A 12,747-nucleotide genomic window follows, 5' to 3' on the forward strand; every position below is an offset into this window, starting at 1 on the left:
TGGGAATGTGATTGGTAGATGGTGGTGGGGGTGAAGGTGATAGGTCAGAGAGGAGGGTGGAGTGGATCCACAGGATCAATGTGGTCCACAATCCTCATTCCTGAAGAAGGGCTTATGCCTCAAACGTTGACTACCCTGCTCCTCGGATGCTGCCTGACCTGCTGTGCTTTTCCAGCTCCACACTCTTGACTCTGAGCTCCAGCATCTGCAGTCCTCCCTTTCTCCGAGTCTACATTAGGGTCAAAAACATAAGTGGAAAGTGGAATGTGAGGAGCAGTGAGGTTTTAAGGATCTAACAAAACAGGGCTCGACAGAGGTTAGTTTCCAGAACAAGTAATAGGCCACAATAATGGGAAGAGTCAGGGGTCTAACCTCAGGCACAGCAGGTAACAGGACATCTAAAAAGGGGGGCAGTCACCACAGAACTGAGGGTATTGTACCCAACTGCGCACAGTATACAAAACATGGCAAATGGGCTTGTAACACAGACTGAAATTGACAGATACAATGCTGTGGGTATCACAGAGATATGGCTGCAAGAGGATTAGGGCTGGGAACGATATATTGAAGGATACACGTCCTATTGCAAGGACAGGCAGGTGGGCAGACTCAGGGAGGAGCCTTGTTAGTAAGAAATGAAATTAAATTAATAGCAAGAGGTGATATAGTCTTAAAAGGAGCCGAATTAGAGTGGGTAGAGTTGATACAGGTCCCGAGCAGCAATCTGGATGTAGGCCAGAAAAGAACTCAGGACATAAAACAGCATGTTAGATAGACACTGTTCCAGTAATCATGGGGGACCGTCAATATGCCGGTGGAGTGGGAAAATCAGTTTGGTGGTGGATCTCGAGAAAAGGAATTTGTGGATTGTCAACAAAATGTGTTTTTTTGGAACACCTTGTGGTAGAGCCCATTGGAGCAGGCAATTTATTGATTTATTAAAGAGGCAGACTTGATTAGTGAATTGAAGGTGAAAGAACCCCTAGGGGGCAGTGACCATGATATCACACAGAGTCATAGAGATGTACAGCATGGAAACAGACCCTTCGGTCCAACCCGTCCATGCCGACCAGATATCCCAACCCAATCGAGTCCCACCTGCCAGCACCCGGCCCATATCCCTCCAAACCCTTCCTATTCATATACCCATCCAGATGCCTCTTAAATGTTGTAATTGTACCAGCCTCTACCATGATGATCAAATTACCCCCGCAGTGTGAGAGGGAGAAGCTGGAATCAGATGTATTACAGGAGAAAGTGAGGGCTGCAGATGCTGGAGATCAGAGCTGAAAATGTGCTGCTGGAAAAGCGCAGCAGGTCAGGCAGCATCCAGGGAACAGGAGAATCGACGTTTTGGGCATAAGCCCTTCTTCAGGAAGAAGGGCTTATGCCCGAAACGTCGATTCTCCTGCTCCTTGGATGCTGCCTGACCTGCTGCGCTTTTCCAGCAACACATTTTCAGCTCAGATGTATTACAGTTGAGTAAAAGTAACCAAAAAAACATGAGGGATGAGCTGGCCAGAGTTGATTGGAAGGCGAGAATAGCAAGGGGGAGATGGTGGAGCAACAATGGCAGGAGTTTTGGGGGCAATTTGGGAGGGACAGCAGAAATTCATCCCAAGGTAGAAGACACATACAAAGGAAGGCTGAGGTCACTGTAGCTAACAGGGAAAGTCAGAGGGCGAAAAATGTAAGAGAGAAAGCATACAATGTGATGAAGATTAGAGTGAAACCAGAGAATTAGGAAACTGTTAAAAACCCACAGAAGTTAAACTGAAAAAAGCAATGAATGGGTGTAGGAAACTGACCTGATGCTAAAACACCTGAGGAGGCTTTCCCAGACAGAGAACCGGCCTGTCTCTGTGGACTCAGAGCGGGGAGGGATGTAGTCATTGTAACAAGGTCAGCCAGCTGGACTCATAGAATATGAGTTCCCTGATTGGGGCTGTTACCCTGGTCAAATGGTGGGAAAGAGAGTGGGTTTACTGACCGACCTCCTGGTACACGGCATGAATGATATAACCATGCAAAGTACCAACTTGCTGGAGCCCACTGGACTTCAAGCAGGCTCTACAACTGGCTTTATCATTGGCAAATACCAGCTAAAGTAGAAGCAGAAATCAGGAGGCTGGGAAGTGAAGCAATCATCAAACCAGTCCAGTTTGCAGAATGGGCAGTACTGGCCATACCGATTGTGAAGCCCAGTGGGTGAGTTCACCTTTGTGAGGATTTTAAATCAACAGCAAATTGCTTTTTGCAGCTGGATAAATACCCAAGCTGGCAGGGGGTCTGCCTTGCTCAGAACTGGACATGAACCACACTTACTTCCAATTGTGGTTAGATGAGGATTCCTCGAGTATGTCACAATTAATATCCAGGGGGGTAGTACCAATATATTGGGGTGCTGTCAGCCTGTGCCATTTTTCAGTGGACAATAGAGAACATTTTGCAAGGTCTACCCCGGAAGAGGGAAAACCAATAAGAAACACTTTGATAACTAGGATCGGCATTCTTCCAAGGCAGAGGCATACGCCCTAGAAGGGAACAATGTATGTTTCAGGGCACTCAGTGACCTGCCTGGGCCACAGAGTCGACAAGACCAGGTTACACCCGTTGGAGGATAAAGTGAGGGCAATCAAAGGTGCACTGCACCCCCCCCACCCCTCCCCATCTGCTTAGGAGCTGAGGTCATTCCTTGGTCTGGTAAATTATTATGGAAAACTTCTGCATAATTTGGTGTCCATCCTGGCACCTTTGTATCAACTGCTAAAGGATCAGCCTTGGAAATGGTCTCATAGACAATTCCAAGCTTTCAATGAAGTAAATAAACAGCTCTCATCCCCTGAAGTGTTGGTACACTGTGATCCCAAGAAAGGTCTGCTGCTGATGGGCGATTCCTGCCAGTCAGCATCAGGGTAGTATTGTTTTTACTGAGTTCATAGGTGGCCCAATGGAGAGGAATACCCAATAGCATATGCATCCAGGACTTTGGCTAATGCAGAGGGTAAATGCAGAGCCCAGGTAGAAAGCAAGGGACTGGCTGCCATATTTGGAGTCAGCAAGTTCCATGAATGCCTTTCTGGCTGAAAATTTGGGATAATCATGGAACACAAACCCATACTTGGTCTACTTAAGGAGGACAAGGTAGTGCCACTTATTGCTCAGGCTGCATTTAGTGGCGGGCTCTATTACTAAATGCTTATAATTACAAGTGAGAACATGGTCCAGGAGGCCAAGTAATAATTGCAGGCGCATTGAGAAACTGCCCATGAGCAGGTACACCATTGGTGGTACACCCAATGGAAGTGTCTGTAATGATATTACATTTTCTGGAAATGCTCTCAATCACACCTAACAATATCAGGTTTTAGCCATAAAAAGATCCAGTCATTTCCAAATTGAAACCATTGGTATTAACGGGAAAAACCAAAGGGCCATATTAGAATTCAAACATCTCTGGACCCAGAGACCAGCTTACAGCAGAGGACAGGACATTGTTAGAGGGAGTGAAAGGAGGACCCAGAGACCAGCTCACAGCAGAGGACAGGACATTGTTAGAGGGAGTGAAAGGAATTGTCCCAAGCGAAGATCACCATCAAGTACTTGCTGAACTCCACCAGGTCTATCCCGGCGTCTCCATAATGAAGATGTTGGCGAGAGGTTATGTCTGGTGGCCACACTTGGACATAGGCATAGCCATGTCAGTGGGGCAGTGCCTACAGTGCGAACAAGGACAAATATTACCTCCATTAGTTCCCCCACATTCGTGGCAATGGCTGGGTAAACCCTGGCATGTTGACGAAGCCAGTCCTTTCATGGGCTCAATGTTCCTGGTTATTGTAGACGCCCACTCAGTGCCTGGACATGTGTAGAGGGTATGAGGACTGCAGATGCTGGAGAGTTAGAGTTGCTAAAGCATGGGGCTGGAAAAAGCACGTTTCATGTAAAACCTTTCATCAGTGTCCTGAAGAAGGGTCAAGCCCAAAACATGGATCTCCTGCTTTTCAGGTGCTGCCTGACCTGCTCTGCTTTCTCCAGCACTCCACATTCATCAAACTCTGGATGTGTATAGAGACCATTCATCAAACTCTGGGATGTGTATAGAGACCATTCATCAAAGTCTGGATGTGTATAGAGACCATTCATCAAACTCTGGATGTGTATAGAGACCATTCATCAAACTCTGGGATGTGTATAGAGACCATTCATCAAACTCTGGGATGAACTGGATGGGGTTTCACAAAAAGTGACAGTGGTAACACAGTCAGCTTGCTTTTTATTCCAGAATTTTATGGCGTTCCAATTTTATATTCCACTGTAGTGAGGGGGGGAGGGGGAATAGAGAGAGAGACAGAGAGAGAAGAGATAGAGAGAGACAGAGAGAGACAGAGAGAGAGAGAGAGTGATGCTCATTATCCTGACCTGTCCTTTTGCAGTAATTCCTTATTCAGTAGCTTCTCCATCAGGCCTGCTTCGATCTGATTAAATATCCTGCTCACTGCTTCAAACATATTCACCTCCATCATGTCGATCACAAGCATCTTCCCGTACCTTGACGCAAGTAAATCATTAGTCACAGTTCCTTCACGCTCCATCTTTTTGTTCTTCATCTCCCTGCCCTCCATCTCCCTGCCCTCCATCTCCCTGCCCACCATCTCCATGCCCCTCCATCTCCCTACCCTCCATCTCCCTGCCCACCATCTCCCTGCCCTCCATCTCCCTGCCCTCCATCTCCCTGCCCACCATCTCCATGCCCCTCCATCTCCCTACCCTCCATCTCCCTGCCCACCATCTCCCTGCCCTCCATCTCCCTGCCCACCATCTCCATGCCCCTCCATCTCCCTGCCCTGTGTTTCCCTGCCCTACATCTCCCTGTTTTCCATCCCTTTTCTTTCCATTTCTGTCTGCCATCTCTGCCCTTCATTGCTCTATTCAGGTCTTTCTGCCCTCAATCTTCCTGAGCTTTTTAGATTCTGCCCTACCTCTCTTTGTCATTCATCAATCTGCAACAGTGAGTCAGTGTGCAGCAGTATAACAGACAGAGGTCGACAGAGTTACAGGCAGTGCCTGACTCTCTCTGATTGTATAACATGCAGCAGATGCTGACAGAATATCAGGCAATAATACATCGATGCCAGTGAGTCTGACATTATCAGGTTCAGAATAACTATCACCAACGACACTTCATGATGGTCATTTGAAGCCTATGATACTGATGATATGGCTGTTGATCTCGAACCCCAAGTAATTGTTTACCTTATGGCTCCAAGGAGCCCGAGCCGGAGAACCTGGGGCTGCATGTGCCCAGGATTGAGAGCGTCGTAAAAATTGGTGTCCCGGTATCGCAGGAAGATGCTGGCTTGGCCTGATGGGTCAATAATGAGAGGCCACCTGGAACACAACAGTAACATAAAGGACAGGTCCACAATCAGAGGAGTGCAGTTGCACACTGTTCAGAGACACCAAGAACAGCTATGTAAGAATCCTACTCATTGACTACAGTTCGGTCTTCAACACTATTATCCCCTCGAGACTGATTACTAAACTTAGTGATCTCGGACTGAGCCCCACTCTCTGCAACTGGATTCTCAGTTTCCTGAGCCACAGGCCACAATCAGTGAAGACTGGGGACAATATTTCATCCTCACTAGCACTCAACACTGGAGCCCCCCAGGGGTGAGTACTCAGCCCTCTACTGTACTCACTGTATACCTGTGACTGCGTCACCAAATACCAGACTAATGCCATTTACAAATTCACTGATGATACCACCATAGTCGGTCGAATCTCAGGTGGCGATGAAACAGACTATAGACGGGAGGTAGAAGACCTGGAAAAATGGCGCACTGAGGACAACCTAGCTCTCAATGCCGGCAAAACCAAGGAACTCATTATTGACTTTCAGCGGGATGCTACTCATGTCCCCCTACACATTAACAGCACTGAGGTGGAACGAGTGGAGAATCTATAGAATCCATCTACCAGGCCCGCTGTCAAGGAAAGGCCGCCAGCATTCTCAAAGATCCATCCCACCCTGGCAATGTTTTTCTACAACCTCTACCATCAGGGAGAAGGTACAGAAACCTGAACACACACACACACACACGCCAGCCGGTTTCAAAACAGTTTCTACCCTACTGTTGTTAGAATATTGAATGGACTCACAAACTCTTAACATTCGCCTGTACATGTGTTTTTGATCTTGCCGCTGTTTCCCTGTTATTTACTATCTATGCTACTTAACACTGTGATCTGCCTGTGTTGCTCACAAGACAAAGCTTTTCACTGTGACTCGGTACACGGGACAATAAATTCAAATCAATTCAATTCAATTCAAGTGAACGTTTCACAGGAATACCACTACGTCAGGCGGTGTCTTTTTCACATTGCCACTTGAGAGCTGGCCATTTGGTCCATCAGATCAGTTGGATGGACTCCCTGGAGTGCAAAAGGTCCTGCTCTAAAAACCTACAGCACTGCATATTTACTTCCTCTAATGTTCCATCCCAATTCCTTTAGCAACCATTCATCGTCTCCTTTTCTGCATACATTTGGATTGCTAAACAGCTGACACTCTCGCCTCGTACACAGTAACAAAAAAATGCCGTTTCCCTTTTTAAAAATTAATTTACAGGATCTGGCCATCAATGGCTCATCCAGGGTTTATTGCCCATCTCTAATTGCCCAGAGGGCAGGTAAGAGTCAAACACATTACCATTATTATTGAGGCTCTGCACTCACATGTAATACCCCTAAATGTGGTTTCTTAATCTGCTGCAGCCAATTTTTCCCTCATACTTGCAAAGTTTCCTTTGTTTAGATTCTGGAGTTTAAGAAAAACATCATTCAAGAGATATGGACATCACTGATACAGCCACCATTTCGTAGAATCACAGAATCCCTACAGTGTGCTAACAGGTCATTTGGCCCACTGAGTCCACACCAACCTGGTAAAGAGCATTCCACTCAGACCCACTCCCCTACCCTCTCACCCTGCATTTCCTATGGCTAACCCACCGAGCCTACACAACCCTGGAGACCATGGGTAGCTTAGCATGACCAGGTCACTTAACATGGACATCGCTGGACTGTGGGAGGAAACCGGAAACCAGTGCACTCGGAGCAATCCCACTCAGACACAGGGAGAGTATGCAGACTCCATACAGACAGTCACCTGATGTTGGAATCAAACCCAGGTCCCTGGGACTGTAAGACAGCAGAGCTAACCACTGAGCCACCACATTGCCCTTTCAACTCCACTTTCCTGACATATCTCCATAATCTTTCAACCCATTATTTATTAAAGATCTGTCTCCTCCTTAAATTTACTCAACGTCCCAGGATCCAGTGCACTCTGAATTTGATTGCTTGGTTTATTGTCATGTGTACCGAAGTACAGTGAAAAGCTTTATTTACAAACAGTACAGGCAGATCATAGTAAGCCGAGATATACATAGAACATAGAACATAGAACATAAAAGAATACAGCGCACTACAGGCCCTTCGGCCCTCGATGTTGCGCCGATCCAAGCCCACCTAACCTACACTAGCCCACTATCCTCCATATGCCTATCCAATGCCCGCTTAAATGCCCATAATGAGGGAGAGTCCACCACTGCTACTGGCAGGGCATTCCATGAACTCACGACTCGCTGAGTAAAGAACCTACCCCTAACATCTGTCCTATACCTATACCCCCTTAATTTAAAGCTATGCCCCCTTGTACAGATACAGATCATACGGTAAAAAAAAACTTGGACAGAGTATGGCACACAGGTTACACTGCACAGGACTTGCATGAGGCAAGATCAACATGAACAAGGTCAGCATTATTTGAAGTTAGAGACTCCATTCATCAGTCTAATAACGGGATGGGAAGAAGCTGTTCCTGAACCTATTGGTGCCTGTGTTCAGGTTTCTGTACCTTCTGCCTGATGGAAGAGGGTGTAGGAGATCATTACCGGGGTGCGATGGATATTTGATGATGTTGGCAGCCTTTCCGTGGCAGTGAGCCGTGTAAATGGAGTCCATGGATGGGAGGTTGGCTTCTGTGATGGTCTGGGCTGTGCACACCATCTTCTCTAGTTTCTTACAGTCCTGGGCAGGGCAGTTACCGTACCAGGCCGTTATCCACCTGGACAGTATGCTCTCAATGGTGTACCTGGAGGAGTTGGTGAGGGTCCTCATGGACACGTTAGATTTCCTGAGCTGCCCGAGGAGGAAGAGGTGTTGTTCTACCTTCTTGACCGTTGCATCTATGTAGGAAGGACAGGATGGGTTGTTGGTTATCGTCACTCCCAGAAACGTGACACTCTCCACCACTCATGAAATTCCTCAAGAATTCCACAGGTTCATGACCCTTTGAGAGAATCAGTTTCTCCCCATTTCTGTTTCAAATCTGCCAGCCCTTCTCCTAAAAACATGACCTCTCATTCGCAATTGCCCCAATTGAGGAAATATCCTCTCTATCTCAACTTTATCAATTCCCTTTAGCATCTTATATATCTCAATGAGATATCCTCACATTCTCAAAAACTCCAGATAGAATAGGTCTAAACTGATCAATCTCTCTTAGAGTCATAGAATTATAGAAACAGACCCTTCGGTCCAACTCATTCATGCTGACCCGATATCCTAATCTAGTCCCATTTGCCAGCACCCGGCCCATATCCCTCCAAACCCTTCCTATTCATATACCCATCCAAATGCCTTTTAAATGTTATATTTGTACCAGCCTCCACCACTTCCTCTGGCAGCTCATTCCATACATGTACCACCCTCTGTGTGAAAAAGTTGCCCTTTAGGTCACGTTTGTATCTTTCCCCTCTCACCCTAAACCTATGCCCTCTAGTTCTGGACTCGCCCACCCCAGGGAAAATATCTTATCTATTTATTGATTTTGTAAACCTCTATAAGGTCACCCCTCAGCCTCCAACGCTCCAGGGAAAACAGCCCCAGCCTGTTCAGCCTCTCCCTGTAGCTCAAATCCTCCAACCCTGGCAACATCCTTGTAAATATTAACCCCTAACTAGTTCTGGACTGAACTAAATGTTTTTGCGACCTGCCACCTGCACAATTGTCAAAGTGAACGGTTGCAACAATGAGCTCCACCTAAACAGACTGGCATTTTTGTCCTTAAATTTTTCCACAAATGTCAATGGGTTATGATCAGTGTGTACAATTGTCTCAGACACATTGCTGGTAATATAGACACTGACATGGTGGAATGCTAACACCAAATTTAAAGTCCGTTTCTCCACTGTTGAATATTTTTGACGATGAACATTGAACTTCCTGAAAAAATACCCGATGGGTCTTTCTATTCCCTCACCATCCTCCTGTAGGAGCACCGCACCGACACCCACATCACTGGCATCGATAGCCACCTGTGGTTAATACTGGGGCAGTGGTTAACACAGTTTCGAGGCTGTCAAATGCCTTTTGACAGTCCGCTGTCAACTGAAACCTCTTGCCCTTTTTTTTAACAATCCAGTGAGTAGAGCAGCCACACTGCTAAAGTTCGGCACAAACATTCGGTAAAATCCACTCAACCCCAGGAACTGTAGAACTGTAGGACTGCTTTTTTTTGTCAACGGTGTGGAAAATTCCCCAATTATTTTGGTTTTTGCATCCTGTGGGGCCATTTGTCAGTGTCCAATAACATGGCCCAGGAAGGTGACTTAGGCTTTGTCAAATTCCCTTTTACCACCAAGCCTGCCTTCCAAAGTCAATCAAACAAGTCCAATAAACGCTGTAAATGTTCCTTCCATGAGTGACTAAAAATCACCATGTCATCTATACACACCACCCAGTTGGGTAATCCGGCAATGACCTTATTAGTCAGTCTCTGAAATGTGGCTGGAGCATATTTCATACCAAATGGCATGACTTTGAACTGATATATTTGTCGTTACGAAAGCTGAAATTGCTTTTGCTCTCTCTGACAGAGGTACTTGTCAGTCGCCTCTGAGCAAGGCCAATTTAGAAATGTAAGTTGCTTGTCCCACTTTTTCGACACAATCCTCCAATTGTGGAATTGGATATGCATCAGTCTTTGTAACAGCATTGACTTTGTGATCGTCCACACATAACCGTTGGGTACCATCTGGCTTTGAGGAGAAAGTGAGGTCTGCAGATGCTGGAGATCAGAGCTGGAAATGTGTTGCTGGAAAAGCGCAGCAGGTCAGGCAGCATCCAGGGAACAGGAGAAGAAGGGCTTATGCCCGAAACGTCGATTCTCCTGTTCCCTGGATGCTGCCTGAGCTGCTGCGCTTTTCCAGCAACACATTTCCACCATCTGGCTTTGGCATCATGACTATGGGGGAGCTCCAGTCACTGTAACTCACTTTGATTATGCCATCTTGGAGCATGCTCTCTATCTCCTTCTGAACTGTGCCAACTTTAGAGGGTTCTGCTTATAAGGATGTTGCTTCATCGGAAAAGCATCTCCTATATCTTCTCAATTATTTCCGCATATTTCCCCATGTGATAGTAATAACTCTGTCAGGTCATTTCGATTTTCTTGTTGAAGGTAACTCAATAATTTATCCCAATTTTTCAATTTGATTTGAGGAATGTCCAATTCAGAATCCCCTGAGCTTTGTTCTTCCTTCTGTGCTGTAGTCATTAACACCTTCTCCTCTTGCTTCCCTTCCTTATCAAAATACCTTTTGAGCATATTCGCATGACACACTCTGTGAGATTCCTTCCTGTCTGGAGTCCTTATCAAGTAGTTCACCTCACTCAATTTGATACAGTTCACTAAATCTTGTTTTTAAAGACTTATCTGTTGCTGGAAGTACCTTATCCAATACCTTATCCCGAATGGAAAAATTGTGAATTTTTAATTTCTTCTTCGCTTCTTGTTTCATTGTATGCTGCGATACTTTTAAATGTTGTCTAGCCAGCCCTCCAGCTCTATTTAGTCGTTCTCTAAAATTTGACACAGTCCAAATGGGTGGTCTCTGAATTCTGACTGACTAATTTCTCCTTAACCATTTTTAATGGTCTTCTGACTTCATGCCCAAAACATTAATTCAAATGGACTAAATTTGATCGATTCATCTCTGATCGCAAAAAGTACAAACAGAACTCCCTTATCCCAATCATCTGGATAATCCTGACCATAAGCCCTCAGCATGGTCTTTACTGTTTGATGCCATCTCGCCAGCACTCCCTGCGATTCCGAATGGTACGCAGTAGATTTGCATTGCTTTACTCCCAAGTTATCCATAACCACCTCGAATAGTTTGACATGAAGTTTGATCCTTGATCTGACTGGATCTCTATTGGTAGTCCATATTTAGTAAAACGATTTGAGTAATTCTTCTCCATCCCTTTTAGTTGTGATGTTGTGTAATGAGATTGCCTCTGGAAATCTAGTTGACACATCCATTATTGTTAATAAATACCTATTCCCACTTTTTGTTTGAGGTAGGGGAGTACACATTCAATCAAGACTCTTGTGAAAGGTTCCTCAAATGCTGGAATAGGTTAGCGAGTTTTGAGAAGATTTGTAGCTCAGGTTGAGGTTCTGGTTGTATGTTTGCTCGCTGAGCTGGAAGGTTCATTTCCAGCTCAGCAAGCAAACCTACACCCAGCTGAATAGGTATTAAAGGTGCAGGTTTTATTACTGCCTGTGGTTTTCCCATTAGCTGACATGTATGACGCATCTGGCAAAATTCAACCACATCCTTGTGTAGTCCAGGCCAGTGAAAATGTTTTTGCATTTTAACCTGTGTTTTCCTCACCCCTAAATGACCTCCAAGTGGTAGTTTATGCGCCATTCACAGCACCTCTTTTTTATATCCTACTGGCAAAACAATTTGATGAATCTCAGCCTATTTCTCATTTGAATGTGTGATGGTCTCCATTTCCTCATTAAGACATCATTTGTTAAGTAATAACACACAGGAATGCATTCACTTTCCTACTCTGTAAATGCCTTTTGATATAACTATTCTAAGTTCTCATCTTTCTGCTGTAATTCAGTCAGCTTAGCAGAGCTAAAGCCACTTCCATGTTTACCTATTTGCTCCTGCTCTGTGTCACTTATCTGATCAACAAAGGTCTCGGATAAGGCTATGTCAGCTTCCTTATCTGTGCCTTTTGACCTCTCCTGCATCAGCTTGTGCCTCTATGATATGGTGATCTCATGATCAGGGAAAATTCCTGGAAAAGCATTCTCCATGTCTTCAGTTGCGTTTATCTCCATTGGCTTTTCAACTAGAGTAGGCAGCACACCTCCCGGTGAATCAGAGATATCATTTGCAAATAACAGTTGTATTCCCGAAGCTGAGAGTTTGTCCAACACTCCTGCCACAAATTCTTCACTCCTTTCTGGACTCCCTAGCCTCACTTTACATAACTGAGCACTTTTTGTCTCACCATGAATTCCTGTTACCAGTACCTTCTCTGGCAGTAGTCCCTCAGGAGTACATATCTCCTCATCCTTCAGCATTACAGACTGAGAGGATCCTGTGTCCCTTAATATTGTAACCTCCTTACCTATTACTCCTGGCCTATGTGAATAAACCTTACCCTTGCATGTATATCTTTTAAGCAGATCTGACACTTCCTCCTCAATCAACCTCTGATCAGTTTGTACACTCTGAGGCAGTTGTCTGACTTCCCTGGATTTTTTTTTCTAGGAGAAAGTAAGGACTGCAGGATGCTGGAGATCAGAGCTGAAAATGTGTTGCTGGAAAAGCGCAGCAGGTCAGGCAGCATCCAGAGAAAAGGAGAATC

General features: G+C 45.4%; 1 protein-coding gene across 1 annotated transcript in view; it reads right to left on the bottom strand.

The window, feature by feature from the left end:
* Positions 1-12,747, bottom strand: part of LOC122550355 (IQ motif and ankyrin repeat domain-containing protein 1-like) — a 159,804-nt gene that overhangs the window by 58,378 nt on the left and 88,679 nt on the right. Inside the window, exons 10-13 of the mRNA XM_043691084.1 lie at positions 5,257-5,391; positions 4,423-4,551; positions 3,604-3,679; positions 1,995-2,102 (exon numbers count right to left, since the gene is read on the bottom strand). Coding sequence (XP_043547019.1) covers positions 1,995-2,102; positions 3,604-3,679; positions 4,423-4,551; positions 5,257-5,391 — 448 coding nt within the window. The remainder of the gene's footprint in view (positions 1-1,994; positions 2,103-3,603; positions 3,680-4,422; positions 4,552-5,256; positions 5,392-12,747) is intronic.

The sequence above is a fragment of the Chiloscyllium plagiosum genome, chromosome 5, assembly GCF_004010195.1.
Source record: "Chiloscyllium plagiosum isolate BGI_BamShark_2017 chromosome 5, ASM401019v2, whole genome shotgun sequence".
In the NCBI taxonomy this organism is placed as follows: Eukaryota; Metazoa; Chordata; class Chondrichthyes; order Orectolobiformes; family Hemiscylliidae; genus Chiloscyllium; species Chiloscyllium plagiosum.